Source organism: Dipteris shenzhenensis, chromosome 13, assembly GCF_047967505.1.
Source record: "Dipteris shenzhenensis isolate YYH24624 ecotype China chromosome 13, Dip_SZ_1.0, whole genome shotgun sequence".
Taxonomy (NCBI): domain Eukaryota; kingdom Viridiplantae; phylum Streptophyta; class Polypodiopsida; order Gleicheniales; family Dipteridaceae; genus Dipteris; species Dipteris shenzhenensis.
The window spans coordinates 41,421,770-41,441,054 of record NC_141608.1 but is presented as its reverse complement, the minus strand read 5'-3'; the positions used below and the strand labels follow the sequence as shown (position 1 = coordinate 41,441,054).

The following is a 19,285-nucleotide window of genomic DNA, read 5'->3' as shown; positions in this document are numbered from 1 at the left end:
CAACTCCTCAATTGGTTTTGATGACTGGGGTAGAGTCATTTCTCTTTCTTGTAGCTCTTTTTTGATGATTGTAGCCAATAAGTGTTGAATTTTACATTTTGGGCCTGATGAACCATCTAGTTTCTTTGTAAAGAAGATGACGAAGTGCTGTGGACCGCCAGTCTTGTTTTACCTTCCTACTCAGCAAAACAAACGTGCAGAGTGGAAGGGACCGATTCTTGCCGCACTTAACCCCCAAGATTGTGGATAGGAATTGTGCTGCTTCCTTGAGGCGATGGTTAAGGATTGTGCGAAGCAATATGCCGTCCTTATGGAACAGTGTGCCCTTGGTGAGGAGAGATTGTACTTCGAGAAACTTTGCATCGGCAGGCTGTTTAGGATATTTGGCGCCTTGTGTTGGCAGTGAGAAAGCCCTTTGAATGACTGTACTATCGAGGATAATGTTTATTGGGCTCTAATGTACAGTGATTGTACCGTACTTACCAACCTTTGCATTGCTGGAGTGGTAAGAATGGAGAAAGTCCTTGATGTATGTGGTCATTGTAGGACTGTCCTCCAAGGATTTTAGGCTCTCATGCAAACTGCCTAGACCCCTTTGCTCTAAGTAAGATGTTGCTTCTTGGGAAAGAGCATACGTCGATGTGGGTGGCCAAACAAGTTCCAGTGACTGGGCCCCGTCAATGGCTGTGTAGGCCGTGACTGGGGTGGCATTTGTTCTTCTTGGTCATGCACTGAATCCTCTTCGGAGCTATCGCTCTGGACCATGAATGCCTGTGGTCGCCGTGGTTGAGCGGATGTTGGAGGGGGTCTCGTGGTTGAGGCGATGGGCTCTTTAGTGGTGGCATCTTTTTTGAACCTGCATCCATGTACATGTGGTGTACCATTGATAATTAGATTCGTTGGCATGCCGGTATGACCTTTCTGTGTGTGTGAGAAATCTTATTTTTATACATGCTTTGAGAGTGTGGAATGAAAGTGTGTGGTACAATTATTCATGCAATCATCTATGTGTCTAAGCGAAAGTGTGTGAGTGCACGTGACCTAGTAGAGCTAGGTAGGGACTAACTATATGCTTTTTTTGTTGCTGGGATTTTCATAGGGCAGCTAGAACTCAGGCATCACTTCTTAGTCCTAGGTTAAAATTGATTGATGCTACCTATATGTGCGAAGACGTACGTATGCAAGTGAGTGCTCGTGATACAATCTAATCCTAACTAAGGAAGACTTGGTTTTCCAAATCTTCGTTTTTGTTGGGGATGGCTTGCATGTTAATGTAGTAGCGCTTCAGTAGGCTTCCGTTTATTGTTATGTTGAATTGGACTCCATCCAATGTTTCTAGTAGATGGGATTCATCTTTCGTACTTGGTAGGGTCCTTGACCTAGATACTTCAGTTTTTCCTTGTATACTTTGGCATTGTATAACAGGACCAAGTTACCTTCCTTGATGTCCTTAGCTTTAAGATTTCTGTCAAACCATGCATTTCTTCTGTGCTTTTCTGTTGTCATGGCATGGTAGGTGACTAGTCTTATTTCTGTATGCTTCTCCAATTGATAGATTCTTTCTTTCAAGGATTCATGGTCTCCCATGTGTTCTTGTACTACTATGCATAGACTTGGTATTACAAATTCTTGTGAGACCACAGCTTCAAGGCCGTATACCAATTGAAAAGGTGTGTTCCCTGTATTGACCTTGAGTGTGGTATTGTATGCCCATAAGGATGCATTCAGCTTCTCTGCCCAATCGGAATGCTATGGTTCTACTACCTTGGTGAGGATATGCATATTATTTTGTCGGTGGATTCGGCTTGTCCATTCCCTTGGGGGTAGTAGGGTGTGCTTTTTCTATGGATTAGCATGAAGCGAGACAAGAGTTCTTGGATTACCTCATTGACAAAATGTGTGTCTCTATCTGACACAATTTCAATGGGGCATCCGAATCGGGTGATCACATTTTCGTATAAGAATCTTGCTATGCTTCTAGCATCTTCCTTTCTGACTGCTTTAGCTTCAGCCCATTTTGTAAAGTAATCAGTGCCACAATGATGTAGTATGCCTGTGTTCCTTTTGCTGCTGGATGTATGGACCCACATAGTCAATTCCCCATTTTTTTAATGGTTTTTGTGCAACAACTGTTGTAGGAAATTGAAGTCTTTGTGTTGTGGTTTAGTAGTCCGTTGGCATACATCACAGCCTTTTACATATTCATAGGCATCTGCCCACAGTGTTGGCCACCAGTAGCCTACGAGGAGAACTTTTCTTGCTGTGGCTTCCCCTTGGAAGTGTCCTCTTGCAATGCCTTCATGGACTTCACTCAGGATTGGCACAATCTCATGAGGCATTACACACCTTCTTAATATTTGGTCCTTGCCCATCTTGTACAGTTGTCCTGCAATGAGTTGATAGGGTGCAGCCTTTAGAATCAATTTTCTGGCATCTACCGCTTTCATTTTAGGGGGTGGTCTTCCTGCCGTCAAGTACCCAATGTGATATCTCCACACCACTCTAGAACAGCATCTATTTGAAATAGTGTGGCATCTGGTAAGTTTTCTACTCCAGTGGCTTCTTCTCCCGACTTGACACGAGACGTGTGATCGGAAATGTAGTGTTGGGCACCTTTGCGGACCACTATTTTGAAGTTGAATTTTTGAAGCAAGAGGAGCCATCTAGTTATTCTTCCTATTGTACATGGATGCTTCACAAGATAAAGCAATGCTTGATGGTCGGTGTAGAAGACAAAATCATTTACCAGTAGATAGTGCCGAAATTTCTTTACACTATACACCATTTCTAGGGCTTCTCTTTCTGTGGTGGTATAGTTGATCTTTGCATTGTTCACCAGGTTGACAAAGCACACTCCCAATTGCATACTTGGATCCATGAGTAGAGAGAGAGAGAGAGAGAGAGAGAGAGAGGGGGGGGGGAGGAAAAGAGAGAGAGAGGGAGGGGGAAGAGAGAGAGAGAGAGAGAGAGAGAGAGAGAGAGAGAGAGAGAGAGAGAGAGAGAGAAGAGGGAGGGGGATGGAGAGAGAGAGAGAGAGGGAGAGAGAGAGGGGGGAGAGAGAGAGAGAGAGAGGGGGGGGAATGGGGGGGTGGGAGGGGGGGGGGGGGAAGGAGGTGGTGAAGGGAGTGAGGGAGTGGTGAAGGGGGGGGGGGTGGTGGTGGAAGGGGGAAAGGGTGGTGGAGCTGGAGGGGGGGTGGGGGGGGAAATGGAGGGAGGGAGGGGGAAGAGGGTGGTGGAGATGGAGGGGGGTGGCAGGGGGGAAATGGAGGGAGGGAGGGGAAATGGAGGGGGTGGGGGGTGGTGAAGATGGAGGGGAGGGTGGAGGGGGAGATGGAGGAGGGGAGAAGAAAAGAGAAAAAACTTGACGGATGGAAAACTTTGATGAAAAATGGAAAACTTTGACGAAAATCCAAAGGGAGGGAGAGATGGTCACCTGAATGCTCTCCAAGTCTTTCTCGATGTAACGGGATTGTTGAGGACCAATGGATGGTGGGTGGATGGCTAGGTTATCGCTGGGAGATGGCTTGAAGTCACTTACCATGTGAGGATGGGAGTAGGGTGGTGGTCGATGGAGAGGGAGGAGTGTCTTGCATAGGGCTCGGAATGGGGAAGAGGATGGAGGCAAGATGTGAAAGATGAAGAATGAGGGGGTGGAGTGGGTTTTTATAGGAAATGGGTTTAGGTTTAGGGTTAAACCCTAAACTCTTCTCGAGCCGTAACTTTTTATGAATAGCTTGGTTTGCTCTTCTGCAAAAAGGTGAAATGATTGAAATTGCAAGCTCTATGCATTCGTGTCCACTACCTAGCTTGATTGTTTATCAAGTGGCTTCTTTTTAAGAAATAAAGAAAATTTCTTAAGGTAGTAACCCAAGGCTGATGCTTGGGGTTGATATGTTTGGCTAGAAATGGAAAAAATTTTACTCTCTTATTCTTGAGTATTATGTTCATGAAAGTTCTTAGTAGTTTGTTTTTTTACACATACCTGCGTATGGTTACTCGTTACTTGAGACGCTAGTGTCCCTGACAGTGGTACCAAATGTTGGCTCTTTTCCATGGCTTCCATGGGAAGAGCAGGGTATTCTCAGTATGTAGGGTTCCAAGGCTTTTTGTCACCTACAGATATATCAGGGTTGTCGTTTATAGTCTACATGTAGTCTACATGTAGCTTAGGACCTCAAGTCATGTTTTGGTGAGAGACGTAGGCTTAAGTGTGGTAAGCAAACATAGTGCATGCATGTGTAAAAGGAATGTGTATCATCATGGTTGAGGTAATAAGGGCTTTCGCCTTCATTGGGGGAGGAGTTTTAGGGTTAGAAGGAGGTACCAAGGTTTAGAAGAGGTTCCAGGGTTAGAAGGAGTTACAAGTTTTAGAAGGAGGTCCAAGGTTTAGAAGGAGGTTCCAAGGTTTAGAGAGAGGTTCTAGAGTTTAGAAGGAGATTCCAGAGTTTAGAAGAGGTTCCAAGGTTTAGTGTAGAGTACATGGTGGAGAACTTGTCTCCCTTGTAGATCATGGAGGTTCAACGTTGAGGAACTAAGGGTTTTGGGGGAGCATAGGAGTGGGAGAGGAAGAAGGTGTAAGAGCATGGGGGAAAGAAGAGAGAGGAGAGAGGAGGAGGAGGAGGAGGGAGGAGGAGGAGGAGGAGGAGGGAGGAGGAGGAGGAGGAGGAAGAGGGAGAAGGAGGAGGAAGATGGAGGAGGAGGGAGGAGAGGGAGAGGATGGGTTGCAAGGTTGGAGGAGAGGGGAGGAGGAGTTGCAAGGTTAGGACATGCTTTTGGACATGGAATGCAAGGAAGCATGGACACTTGAGACAATTGCTTGGAATACCAAGTAGAACTCAACACAATGCCCCAAAGAGTGTGGGCTTCATTCCATTATGGCGTATTTATACAAGTTGGAGAGCTTCTCTCTCTATATGTAGGAATTGTAAGACATTCTCTCTCTACATGTAGAACTTGCATATAGAAGCTGCATGTAGGAATTGCATGTAGGAGTTGCATGTAGAACTTGCATGTAGGAGTTGCATGTAGAACTCGCATGTAGGAGTTGCATGTAGGAATCGTATTTCTAGCCTTACAAGCGGAGCTTTGTCGCTACTCTACACACACATTCTGTTCTACCTAAGTCCATGTTGGCACAGAGACAACATACTCCCAGATCCATTTTATTACCAGGTTATGGCTTATTGCGAGCACGTACCTGCATTGCCATGCCTTTAGTCCAGTGGTTGTGGAACTTGCGTTGTGCCAGTCGATCCTGCTGTAAAGCCTTGGCACCATACAATTTCTGCTCATTTTCTAGGTAGACTGTATCCACCATTTGCTCGAACAGAGATATGTGGCATGCTTATAAGAAGATCACTCTTTGATAGAGTCGCCTTATAATCTAAGCATCGATCCGTTCATTGGGGTTAAAATTGAGTGGAGGCAAATGGGAATCGAGGTAACATGGGACCTCTAGAATGAATTTCAATATTTTATAGAATATAGCACTTAGGTGAAGGAAGCGATCAATGTTGCCGCGCATTATTTGCTCATGCTGCTGAAGTGCTCGGACCATTATGCCTTGGATATTCCATTCTACACCAAAGTATGGTTCGATCATTGGCCAATTAATGGTTCGATCTTCATCCAAAGTGTGTATGTTGGCTTCCCATTTTTTATGCCATGAACTGCATAGAACTTGGGATGCGTTCTGAGACATGGAGGTGCACGTAGTTACTCCTTCAAGAAGATTACATCAAAGATCCTGGGGCAGCACCAATCAGGTTGTGGATCCAACTTGCTAATCCAACCTTCACTAATTTGATACTGACAAAGGTTGGTAGGAAAGTTACCTAGGGTTCATCCACCTCGAGTTCTCATATCAGGATATTTGCTCCAAAATTCCTTGATGGGGTTACTGGGAAGTGGTATCTCATAAAAATCATACCCATCATTGGAACTTGGCATGGGAGTACGAATTGGATTATCCAGATTGTGATATTCAAAATCAAATACTGTCTTTTTCTGCTGATGGAAGCACAAGTAGTGTCGGAGGTGATGACGGGGCAGGGAAAGAATCTGGGGACATGGGGGAGAAATATGGAAGAGTGTTAATTGCGGAAGGGGGAGTAGAGGGGAGGGGGGGAAGAACTGGGCAAATGGTTTGAGCAACTTGGTAATCCTCAAGGGTAGGATTAGCAAGGGAGGGGAAGAAGCTAGGTGTGCAGGGCTCGTAAGTTTGTGACAGTTGGGTTAGTTGAAAATGGTGAGAGGCATGAGCAAAGAGATGATGGAGGGAATAGATGTTAGAATGGAGCTCGGGAAGGTTAAGAGAGTGGTAGCAGCAAGGGTAAGTGAGGTTATGAGGTTGGCAAAAAGAGTGGTTAGATATGGGAAGTTGGATGTGAGATAGGCCCTGTCATCTTTCAACACTTCTTTTTACTGGTGCGATGGGATCATCAGCTGCATGGGTGGGATGTCAGTTATGTCGTGCCTTGCAAATAATGGTGATGGCCTTTGTAGCAATGGCAATAAAATTGTAATAACCCTGAGGGAGGGCTACCCATGAGGCATACATATGCAATGAAAGCATCCATCCTGAGTGCTATAAACCCGGCATGTGTAGACAGGAAAAATATATTTTTCTCATCTTCGGACAAGTCTTGGCAAATTATGCACAGGGTTTTGGTCCCTATGGAACGTTCCCATTTGATTGTTGGATGAGAAGATATGATCCTGATTTGGAGTTGCTTCCATTGGATAAGCACCCGTGCATTGTGTATCATTATCATTAAAGTAGTCAGAGTAGTTGAAGTTCTTTGAACCACCAAAACTGTCAGAGTCATCTGTGGCATCATCGTGGGCTTCACTGGGTGACACTGTCTCTTTCTTTACACTTGGAGGGGGGACCTGTTTAAGAAAACTAGTAAACTTAGGGGGAATTTCAAAAGGTGTGGTGTTGTCAATCCCAAAACAACTTTGAACATGGTCTTGTAGGTCAACACTAAAGAGGGCAGCATTAACTCTGAATTGGTTTATCATTTCTATAATTTTCCTTTGGTCTTGTGCAACCAATTGAGAAAAAGCAAGTCAGCATGCAATACAATTTGATCAAACTAGAAATTGTTTCTGGTTATCCAAAAATACCATAGTGCATGTGCTTTGATAGGTGTCCATAACTCCTATTTTGTCCTTGTAGAGTCTCCTAGTAGTATGGCCTTCTAATTTATTGGCTCCCCTATTTCCAATTGTACTATTTTTGACACCTTTCTAGCAATAGGTTATGTAACAAAGAGGTGGAAAATATCTTCATTTATAGAGGTGCACCTCATGCATTTTCCATTTCCCTTTCCAATTCTCAGTCCTCTATTATTAGTCCACACAGCTTTATGCATTATTGTCCAACGCAAGGCAGGTAGTTTGTCAGGGATTGAGCTTGGTCAAATGGAGGAGAATGTGAATTTTCATTTGCCCCTAGAATCCTACAGTTTCCACCTAGTATTAAGCACAATGTAGAGATCTCCTATGTCCTTGGTTGGGGTGGGGATAGGGAAGAAAGAAGTACTCTCAACCCAACTGAACTCTCTGCTGTAAACTAAGAAAGATCCACCTTTCCATTATTGATTGCCCTCGCAGAGGTGAATTCTATTCAAGACAAGTGTTTGGCATTGGTTATTTAAACTAAACTCTCTCCTAATGTTAATCCAGGTTTTCCATATTAGCTCAGCTATGTTCCAAAGCTGATCCCATCATTGCAGTCCCTTTTTGAAGAGTGAAGCAGCTTTTCAAAGTCTCCATCAGAAAGAACAACATCCTTGAAGATAACAGAGTCCCAAATTGAGTCTAATGTAATAAAAGCTCCCTTGCCAAAGAAGACAATTTGGCTTTTGATTCCTGCAAGAAATCCTATCAGAACATGAGTGCTAAGCCAATCTATAGATTTAGATAGAAGATCTTCATTGATAAAGGTGGCGATTTGCTTGCCTCTTGAAGGTTTTTGGCTCTCACCAGTAATAGCCTCTTTCTCTTTAGTAGGTGTGGAGTGTAAGAAAATAATATGACGTCTGTGCTCAATAGATAACAGGATCTCGTATGCAAGAGAGAAAAGCATATAGTATGGAGAATAAAAAATTTGATTACTGTAAAACTGATGGCGCAGAATAGAGCAACTCACCTACGGTTTCCATTCGGCCCAGAGCCATCTGAGATAATCTGGGACTGCAAACAGGCCCCGCAACCCGAGAGTGGGCTGCCCCGAGAAATGCTCCGTCTACCCTCAGTGCAATCAGTCATGGAATGCCTTCCCACACTTGCATGTAGCCTAGTTGGTAGTGTGCCAACTCTTTCTGAAGCCATCCAGCCATCAGGCCACACATGGCCCCCATCTGGTGTCCAAACCAGGACCTATCGGATAATTGAGCTACTCAAATGCCTTCTCCTCATATGGGGGGCTTACAAGTAGAGTTAGCTGGTTCCCGCGTAGTTACACGAGAGTGGAGCATTGATATCTAACAAGGAGCTGTTGCCTGGGGCCTGTGGGTCATTCTTTTCTTTCTCACCGCTGTGGAGGTTCTTTTTGTTTCCTTCATTTTCTCCCCCATGCCCCAGTCATCCCCGCTTCGGGGGTCTCTTTGATTTGCACTTGGAGCTCCTCTCGAAGCAACGATTCCTTCTTTACCTCCTTCTCCATCGGCTAGCTCTTCCCTTTCCTTTTTCACCTTGATAAGGTTCTTGAGTTTTGCGCTGGAGTTCCTTGGTTTCTTGTTGCTATGCTTTGGAGATGTCTCGTCTTTTCGTGTCTTCAACTTCTGTCCCGTCCTGAATTGGCAAAGCAAGAAAGAGTATCCTTTCGCACTGGTGGAAGGGAGAAGAATCCACCTCTAGCTTTCTGAGATGCTGCCGCATAAGATATCGTGGCCCCCCCTCTCCTAGATCGGAGAGTTGACGGGGAGTGTCCATTTCTGTCAGGTGGTGCTAGAGCTTCTTTCAAGAAGGATAATAATTTGTCTTGCCTAAGGGCCCTTGTGTCGCTTTTCAGAAATGTCTGGTGGCATTCGACTGAGAAAGAATTCTTTTTGGCAAGTTCAGGGAAAGAGTCCTCGTAGGTCAAATCAACCGACCATTTTTGATAGGATCAAAGATTCGGGCGTGACAGGCGGCCACTTCTGTCTTCTTATTCCATGTCTTCATCAAGGGCTTTTCCAAAGTCAGGTCTAAGTGGTGGTCGAGGGAATATAGCTTGTAGATCTCTATCCCCATCTCCATCTCCATCCATTATTTCCATTTCCATCTCTTTGTTTGGATTTTCCAAAGTTTGATACACATCATATATCATTTTCTTTGTTTGGAAAGCATATTTCCTTGATTTTCACCATGCGTCATGCATGACCATTGAAAAACATGCATTGGTTGACTTCTAGCCATGCAAATGGTATGCGATGGATGTAAAACTTTTCACAAACCTTGAACTAAGTTATTTAAGGCTGTACAACGTATGATGCCCATTGGATATCATTTTCTTTGTTTGGAAAGCATATTTCCTTGATTTTCATCATGCATCATGCATGACCATTGACAAACATGCATCAGTGTGCTTCATGGCATGAAAATGATACTTGATGGGTATGATACTTTATAGGGGCCTTAAAATAAGTTATTTTAAATCCTATGAAAATTATGATACCCATTGTCATTTTCATGGTTTGGACTGCAAATACTCCGAGATGGATCCATAAAAATATGTATGCATAATCCATGATAAGATGGGCAAAAAAAGAACTATGATTCTAAGACTTTGGGTGAGGTCCAAGGACACTGACTAAACCATATTTCCTATATTTTCACCATGCATCATGCATGGCTGTTGAAAAACAAGTATTGGTTGACTTCTAGACATGCAAATGATATACGATGGGTATGAAAATTTGCACATGCCTTAATCTTACTTATTATAAGTCTTGTGTGAAAGTGTTACATCCATTAGATATCGATTGGGTAAATGGGATTTCTTAAATCCCTATTTGTGCACATGCATCGCCTAGATGCAAAAAATTGCAACCGTGGAATCATGGTCAAGTTTGAGATGGGAATGCAACTTTTCATGGAGATTAATTTGACTATATTTTGTGTCATTGCAAATTTTCATGTTGTTTCGAGATTGTTTGACTATGCACATGCTTGTTGTATAGGTTGAAAAAATTGCAACCATGGAATGTCATGGAATGGTCATGTGTTAGATGGGAATGCAACTTTGTTTTGTGCTATCTCAAAGTTTCTTGTCAATTGGAGACATTTTGGGTTAATGCTTAGGGGGGTCACTATGGTCACTATGTATAAAGCCTCTATATTACATGCATTCTATGTATAAATCCTCTATGTATAAAGCCTCTATATCACATGCGTTCAAGTCTTATTTGTAAAAGTAGATTCCTCATTAATAAAATCTATTCTTTTTCTATGCAAAACTGTAAAAAAAAATTAAAATTAGTTTAAATAATCCCTTATCATGTAATTTACTCTTCTGTTGAACTCACGTGATAGGGTGACCCCCCTGCTCAGGGGGTCCACTAGGGTTTATCGTATGGTACCACATGAGTGTAAGGGAGGGGGGTTATATAAGGGAAGGAAGGTACATTTTATAAGGTAAGGTCCCATAAATAGGGGGTAGATAAGGGGTATTTATTGCACATAGGTGATGTCTCCTTATTACTACTAGTGAATCCCCCATGCCCCCTCGACTATTATGGAATGGTGAAGTGTTAGATGGGCATGCAACTTTGCATGGGTATTTATTTGACTAACTTTTGTTTCCTCATCACAAACCATTTGGGCGGATGGACATGCGAACTTCCCAATTTGTGCACATGTGTGGTGCTTAGGTGCAAAAAAATCCCATTTGTGGACTGCCATGGAATGGCTAAGTCTTAGATGGACATGCAACTTTGAAACGGTCCTAAATTGAATGACTTTTGTATCCTCACAAGGTTCCATGTCGATTGAAGACCATTTGGGTGGATGGATATGCGAAATTTCCAATTTGTGTGCATGCAAAAATTTCCACTTTGTGTGCATGCACGGTGCATAAATGAAAAAAATTGGCAAAGATAGACCATCATGGAATGGTCAAGTGTCAAATGGTCATTTTAATTTGCACTACAATTAATTTGACCACCTTGCAAAGTTTCATGTCCATTAAAGACTGTTTGGTTGAATGGGCATGCAAAATTCCCAATTTGTGCACATGCGTGGTGCATAGGTGTAAAAAAATCCCATTTGTGGACCATCATGGAATGCTTACATGTTATACGGACATGCAACTTTGCATGGGTCATAATTTTACTACCTTTTGTATTGGTTGGAGACCTTTGGTTGGATGGGCATGCAAACTTCCAAATTTATGCACATGCATGCTGGATGTTTGTAAAACAATAGCCACCGTGGGTTGTCATGGAATGGTCATGTGTCAGATGGGCATAAAACTTTGCATGGGTATTAACTAGAATATTTACTTGTGTGGTTGCAAATTAGTTTCATAACCCTCAAAGACCATTTACATGGATGGTCATGATGCTAAAATCCTAATTTTAGCACATCTGTATGGGTTTAAAAAATCCCAAATGTGGACCGTCATGGGATACTCAAAAGTCAAATGAAAAAAAAAATTGCATAGGTCTTAGCCTGACTAATTTTTATCTCCTCACAAAGTTTTATGTCCATTAGAGACCGCTTATGTGGATGGTCATGGAAAATTCCAAATTTGTGCACATGTATCATGTACAAGTGAAAAAAATCGTAACCATGGATTGGGGACTGGTCATGTGTTAGATTGACATGCGAATTTGCATATATATTAATATTATTATGATTTGTGTCATTGCAAATTTTAAAGTCGATTGGAGACTGTTTGTTGGGTGGATGAGCATGTGAAATTTCTAATTTATACAGATGCATCAAGCATAGGTGCACAAATATCCCATTTGTTGATCATCATGGAATGGTCAAGTCCTAGATGTGCATGCAACTTTGCATGCATATTAATCTAACTAATTTTGTGTTCTCACAAAGCTTCGTGTGCACAGGAGACAATTTGGGTGGATGGGCATGCAAAATTCCTAATATGTGCCATGCATGGTGCAGAAAAGCCCATTTTTTGACCATCATGGATGGTCAAGTGTCACATGGTCACACAACTTGGCATGGGTATTTATTTGATGGTTTATTATGTCCTTGCAAAGTTTCATGTCCATCGAAAATTTTTTGGGTGGTTGACCATGCAAAATTTCCAATTTGTGCACATGCATGGTGCCTTGGGGGGTTCACTATACATAAATCATCTATATCATGTGCATTCATGGCCTAATTTAAAAGTCCATTTTCTATTCAATGTGAATACCCCCTTTAAAATGGTACCCTTTTGTATGTAAAAAATTTGCAAAACAAAGATAAAAAAGACCTTTTTTTAAAAAGCCAACATGCTATGCTTACATATTTATGAGTGAACACCCCCCCGCTTACATATTTATGAGTGAACCCCCCCCCCAGCGTGGTGCACGAATGAAAAAAATCCCATCGTGGACCGTTATTGGATGGTTAGGTGTCAGATGGAAATGCATCTTTGCAACAAATGCTAATTTGAGTACTTTTTGCCTTTTTATCCTCACAAGGTTCCATGTCTATCGGAGACCATTTGCATGGATGGGCATGCAAAATTTCCAATTTGTGCACATGCACGGTGTATAGGCACAACAATTCTCAATTATGAACCATCATGGAATGGTGAAGTGCCAGATTGGCATGCACCTTTAGATGGGCATTAACTTGACTATTTTTCATGTTCTCACAAACTTTTATGTTGATTGGAGACCATTTGGGTGGATGGGCAAGTAAAATTCCCAATTTGTCCACCTGCATGGTGCATAGGTTAAGTGTCGGATGGACATGCAATTTTTTGGGTCCCAATTTGAATTATTTTTCTGTCCTCATGAGATTTCATGTTGATGGAGACAAGTTGCATGGATGGTTATTGCAAAATTTCCAAATTGTGCACATGCGTGGTGTATGGGTGTAAAAATTCTCAACTATGGCCCACCATGGAATGGTCAAGTCTTAGATGGGCATGCAACTTTTCATGGGTGTTGACTTTTTTAATGTGTCCTAGCAAAGTTTGATGTTGTTCAAATGCTTTTTGCATGGACACGCAAGCGAAGTTCCCAAGTTGTGCACATGCATGACTTGCATAGGTGAAAGAAAATCCCATTTGTGGATCATTATGAAATGGTCACATTTTAGCTAGGCATGCATCTTTGCATGGGTAATAACTTCTATGCCATTGCAAAGTTTTATTTCCATCAAAGACCGTTTGGGTGCATGGGCATAAGAAATTCCCAATTTGTGCAAATGCATGGTGCATAGGTGCAAAAAAATCACAACTGTTATGGATGGTCAAGTGTCAGATGGGTGTGCAACTTTTCAAGGGTATAAATTTGTCTATTCTTTGTTTCCTTGCAAACATTCGTGTCCATTGGAGACCTTTTCAGTGGATGGTCATGTGAAATTACCAAATTTTGCACACTGTATTGCATAGGTGCAAAATAATCCCGTTTATGGAATGTCATGGGATGGTCAAGTGTCAAATGGGCATGTAGCCTTCCTTGCATATATATTAATTTGACTATACTTTTGTCTTTACAAAGCTTCATGTCAATTAGAGATCATTTGGGTGGATGGGCATGCAAAATTTCCAATTTGTGCACATGCGTAGTGTATAGGTGCAAAAATTTGCACTCGTGGATGGTCATGGAATGGTTGTGTTAGATGGGAATGCTGCATAAAACATTGAATAGGTATTAATTTGACTATTTTTTATGTCTTCTCAAAGGTTCTAGATGGGTGTGCAACTTTACATGGGTATTACTTTGAGTATGTTTTATGTCTCTCAAAGTTTCATGTTGATTGGCCATTGTTTGAGTGGATGGGCATGCGAAATTCCCAATTTGTGCACATGTGTGGTATATAGGTGCAACCGTGGACCATCTTGACATGGTCAAGCGTCAGATGAGCATGCAACTATGTTTTGTGTTATCGCAAAGTTTCGTGTTGGTTATAGACCATTTGGGTGGATGGGCATGCAAAATTGCACATGCATGATATTTATGTGCAAAAAAATCCCATTAGTGGACTATCATGGAATGGTCAAGTGGAAGATGGGCATGCCACTTTGCATGGGTATTCATTTAGCTAATTCTTGTGTCTTACAAAGTTCCATGTCCATAGGAGATCATTTGGGTGGATCGGCACACAAAATTCCCAATTTGTTCACACTCTCCTTTATCCTTAGCATTCATTTCAGAGTCCTTTACATTCATTCATCATACTCCTATTTTTGTCATGGAGCACGTAACTAGTAAGTGGAAATTAAGATTGAATGCTATGTCTTTATTAAAATTTTAAAAGAAAACTAATACATAAAATATGGACATGAGGCGCGACATAGGGTGCACTAGGACCCCAACATGTCAGGGGTGGTGTTTTATTACAAATGTCTAAAGTTTTCTCTCTTTTGGAAATTGAAGCCCAACAAATATATGCATAAGGTTATGTTCACAATAACTCATAATTTCCTTGTTGCAATCTATATAATATTATGAGGTGGACTATAGACATACAAAATAAAAGTTTGGCATCCTTCAATATTGCATCGAACTTGGCTATCTGTGCTAACCCTTACCTCGAGAAGATGCATCAAAAGAGGACTAGGGAAGCATTGAGGGGATGGGTTTACTAGGAGGAAATTGGTGCCCTTGGCGACCAGTCGGGAGTCGATGGTGCCGGTTTTTGACCAGTACCACCAACGATTTCGACTGTCAATGGCTTGGGGAGATGGGCTCAACATGTGGCGGACATCTGGGAGGTGAGATTTGGATCTGAGGGCATGCGAGTAGCATCATTTGTCCATCGTAGGATCAAGACTTGGATCGAATGGCTCACGATCTATGGCATTTCATGACCTTAGGATCAAGAAATTGATCGAATGGCTCACGAACTGCACCTCTTCATGACCGTAGGATGGATACCAAGATCTGATGGCCTGGAAATCTTGGTGTTTTATGGCCATTTGATGTATATTTAGATCAATGGTGGTGGGTTTCTCGCCACCAATTGCGTTACGTGTATTAGTTACCCGGTCAAAAATGCCCTGCTATGTGGATTTTACTAGTTCTGAACATTCCCATTCTGAACGTTTTTTTATCCAACGGCCAGGATCGACTTTCCGTCGACCCAGCCATTGACGAAAAAAAAAAGCAATTAAAAATATTTTTATAATAATATATAATATAATTATTATAACCACACATAGTGTGGGCGAGGAGCTGACGCACTTCCTTTACTACAAGAAAAAAGCCTAACAAGGATGATCGTAAAGGGCGGCCACTGTATTGGTTGCCTTTTTGTGAGGATTAAAGGACGACCAAAATGATTTTGATCGAACAAAAGGATGGCCAAAATTTTATCCACCCTTTTTTCTTTTAAAAAGGGCATAAAGAAGGACGGCCATACAAGTCCGCCCTTTCTTTTCAACAAAAAAAGGGCAAAAAATGTTGGTTGCCCTTTTTTACTTTGTAAAATACCCAAAAAAGGGCGGCCAATCAAGGCTATTCTTTTTTGCAGCAAAAAAAGGGCAACGAAATAGGGCCATCCTTTTCTTTTTGGGCAACCAAGAAGGGTGGAAAAGGTTGTCCCCACCCTTTTTTAAGAGTTGACGGTTCTGATTTTTTGCACCTATACACCATTCATGTGCACAAATTGGATGCCCATCCATGTCTATAATTTGATTTTCTCATGTTTGTACTTTCTTCACAATGTTTTTTGGCATGAGATAGTAGTGTTAGAAAACAAGAAGTTTGACAAAGTCTATGCGGGTTATGAAGGGCCTAGAAACTTCAAGGCGAAAGTTTTGACTTTGAGAAGGAACGAGAGGAAGCTAAACGAGACCGTCATTGACGCGGATTAACAACTTTGGCATTATTCACGACTTTACCAAATCAATCGGGATCTGCATATGACTTTACTTCTAAATAGTGAAATATAATTTTACCAAATCAATGATCAATCGCCTTCAATTTGACTTGGAGGACCGCAAGGGTCGTACATAGGTTCATCCCTAGAGTCGTAAATGAGTTCATCAGGCTTTCTTGCCATTAATCATCAAGTCAAGGCGGCCCCATGCAGAATGTACACATCAATCGAACTTCTTGTTTGAATGTGCGAACTTGTTTGTCCACCCATGACGCATTCCTAGTTGACTCTCCCTAGACTCCGGACTTCTTCAGCAGTATAGAAGCCCCGTGCACAACACTTTTGTCTTGATCATCACTCTCACTCATAAAGATAGTGGTCTTCGTGCAGTTGAGAGAGCCTTCGAATTGCCCCTGCAAGAGTCGGCCAAAACTAGGTCATCCAAATTGCTCTTTGTCTGTGAAGCGCAACAAGGATGAGCAGGAGCTTATAAACTCTCTCCTCTCTCTTTAAATTTCAATTACTACAGAGAAATTTGTTGCTTGTAGAGGCTATCTCGCTTGCTGTCAGGTCTGCTTAAGTAGCAAGCTTACGGTTTCCAGCAATAGGCCCGCGAATCCACTTCGAAATAGCTAGAAGCGGCAACCTGCAAAGTTTTGACGCTAGACTTGCAGACCTCTTGGAAGTTGCCTTATTGGCTGCACAACTAGACTGCATAACTGGATCTTTTCCATGCATACACACCTTTAAGCCTCTCCTTCTGCGACTCGCGAAGCAAGGCATTGTACAGTAGCTACGCATGGAACCTAAGGCTGCCTTCCCGTCGACTCGTCAGGACGAGCTTCTACAGCGTCAATCGCTGGCCGCAAGAAAGCAAAAAACTGCTGTATACCGTGGGGTGCGTAAACGTGCTTGGGGTAAGTGGGTATGTGAGATTCGTGTGCCTCGAACGAGATCTCGTATATGGTTGGGCTCTTATTTCACACCGGAGGCAGCTGCTCGCGCTTACGACACTGCTCTGTTATACCTCCGAGGGCCCTCTGCTCCACTTAATTTTCCCCATTTACCCCTACCAATTGCATTTCAGGAACATGCGGAGGTCTCGCCAAAGTTTGTACAAAGAGCTGCACTAGATGAAGGTAAACGTTACGACAGGATTTTCAGAAAACTCAGCGATAATACAGCAAGCACTACGTCAAGATCTGTCATAAATTCCGATAGCTCTGCTTCCAGCTGTGTACTGCATGAGGACAAAGTGAAGTTCAACGCTGTAAACTTTATTGGGCTCAGCAGTAATTCAGCTCGTACTGCTTCCGGCTGTATTACCAATTCTGCTGGCAGTGCTTCCAGCTGTGTCAACTACGATAAACTGAGTGTCAAGCCTGGGGACTTTGCTGGGCTGGATGAGGCACTAGATAAAACGTGCACTAATGCTAATTCGATATCAGAGTCCGATCCGACTTTGATATATAACTATCTGGATGGAAATGCATCTTCTTTTGAAGGGGACAACCACTCAACAGTTCATACATTCATGGAGGGGCAGGATGTGGAACCTTGGGAATCAACATTTCTGTGGGACGGGCATTAATCCTTCTTTTGCAACTATGAACTTTGTCTTTAATCCTCTTCTGCAACTAGGAACTTTGTCACTTGTGTCTTCTAAGTATTGCGTTGCTCTTTGTGTAATTGCTTCTAGTTTTATGGAATTAACATTTAAATGAGTTTTAAAAACGTGCCCTAAATCTCAAAAAAAAAATCCACCATTGAGTAATAATAGGGGAGAAGAGAGGAAGTGAAAAGGAGGAGAGGAGAATTTCATGTGAATGTAACATAACCTAACCTAGCCTTATATATAACCTGATTCTAATCTTATTCTCAATGGAATTCAAATGTCCCGTATAAGTGGTGTCTAAATAAAATCCAAAATTCGACGATCTCCGCCTCACCTGACTTGACCTAGCCTAACTTAACATAACTTGACCTAGCCTTAATATATATAAGGATTCTGATCTTATTCTCAATGGAATTCAATTGTTCCGTATGAGTGGTGTCTATAAATAAAACCCAACATTCTATCTCTAAATTGCTTAATCTCAAAGGTCCAAGAGAAGAAAAAAACATTTTGGACTACTTAGCTCTTTTGAAGTTTGGAGAAATTTCTATGTTAAAAGAGGGCTTGGAGTAACCATTTCTTCTATTGATTGTATTAGTTGAATTAATAGTAATTGTACTGTGGGTACTCCATCCTCAAGATGGTGAAAGGTCTCAAAGTAATTATTGATATCATTAAATAATTATTTGTAAAATGTCTCAAAGTAATTATTGGTGTATCATTAAGCTTAGGGGGGTCACTCATAAATATGTAAGTATAGCGCATGGGTTCAACAAAAGGGATTTCTTAAATCTTTTTTTCGCACAATTCTTAAACATACATAAGGAATCTATTTAAAGGAGGTATTCACACATTCAACAGAAAAGGTTGTGTTTTATTCATGAAAAATTCACAGATAAGGGACTTTTAAATTAGGCCTTAAATGCACGTGATATAGAGGATTTACATATAGTGAACCCTTTGAGTAATTAAGGAGCTTTTATCTATGTGATTCCTTGGGGAAGAAAATATATCCCTTGTAGAAGCAAGCATATCCCTTCATCATGCATTCAATTATAACTTAGTGCTGATTCCCCCAAGTCTTCCTAGTAGCCCTAAAGTTGTTAAAATTATCACATTGTAGAAAATTATGGACATAAGGAGTTTGTTACTCACATTCAAGAAAAACTTCAAAGCTTTCGAATGTAGTTACATTCTTAAATGGTATTCCATATATTGGAGGTACTTGAATCAATGCATCAGAACAAGAAAAGACACCTACAAACGCGCACTTAGATGCATTTTTATAATTAAAAAAAAAACTTACAAGCACGTCTATTTGTGCGTCTATTGACACGTCTACAGACCCGCGTCTAAAGGTGCATCTATATAACAGATAGACATGCCTATAGACGTGCAAATAGATGCCCTACTAGAAATTTTTAAAAACAGACATACGCGTACATAGACGCACCTATAGACATACAAATAGACGCCCTACTAGAAATTCAAAAAAAAATAGAGAGACACGTACATAAACACATTTATAGACGTGCTTATAGATGCTCTACAAAATATTTTTTGTTAATAAAAGAAGAATTTTGTGTGGTTGAATAGAATGCTGTGTATGTTGTGTATGCTATGTAGTTACAAGAATCCGATTTCCACATTGTGCAATTCAATTCTTATAGCCAA

General features: G+C 41.6%; 1 protein-coding gene across 1 annotated transcript; it reads left to right on the top strand.

Moving 5' to 3' along the window:
* The first annotated feature begins 16,752 nt into the window (after nt 1-16,752).
* Nucleotides 16,753-17,587, top strand: LOC147895413 (uncharacterized). Its single transcript, XM_087383469.1, has one exon. The coding sequence runs from the start codon at nt 16,796-16,798 to the stop codon at nt 17,585-17,587; it is 792 nt and encodes a 263-aa protein (XP_087239595.1). The 5' UTR covers nt 16,753-16,795.
* Nucleotides 17,588-19,285: the final 1,698 nt, after the last annotated feature.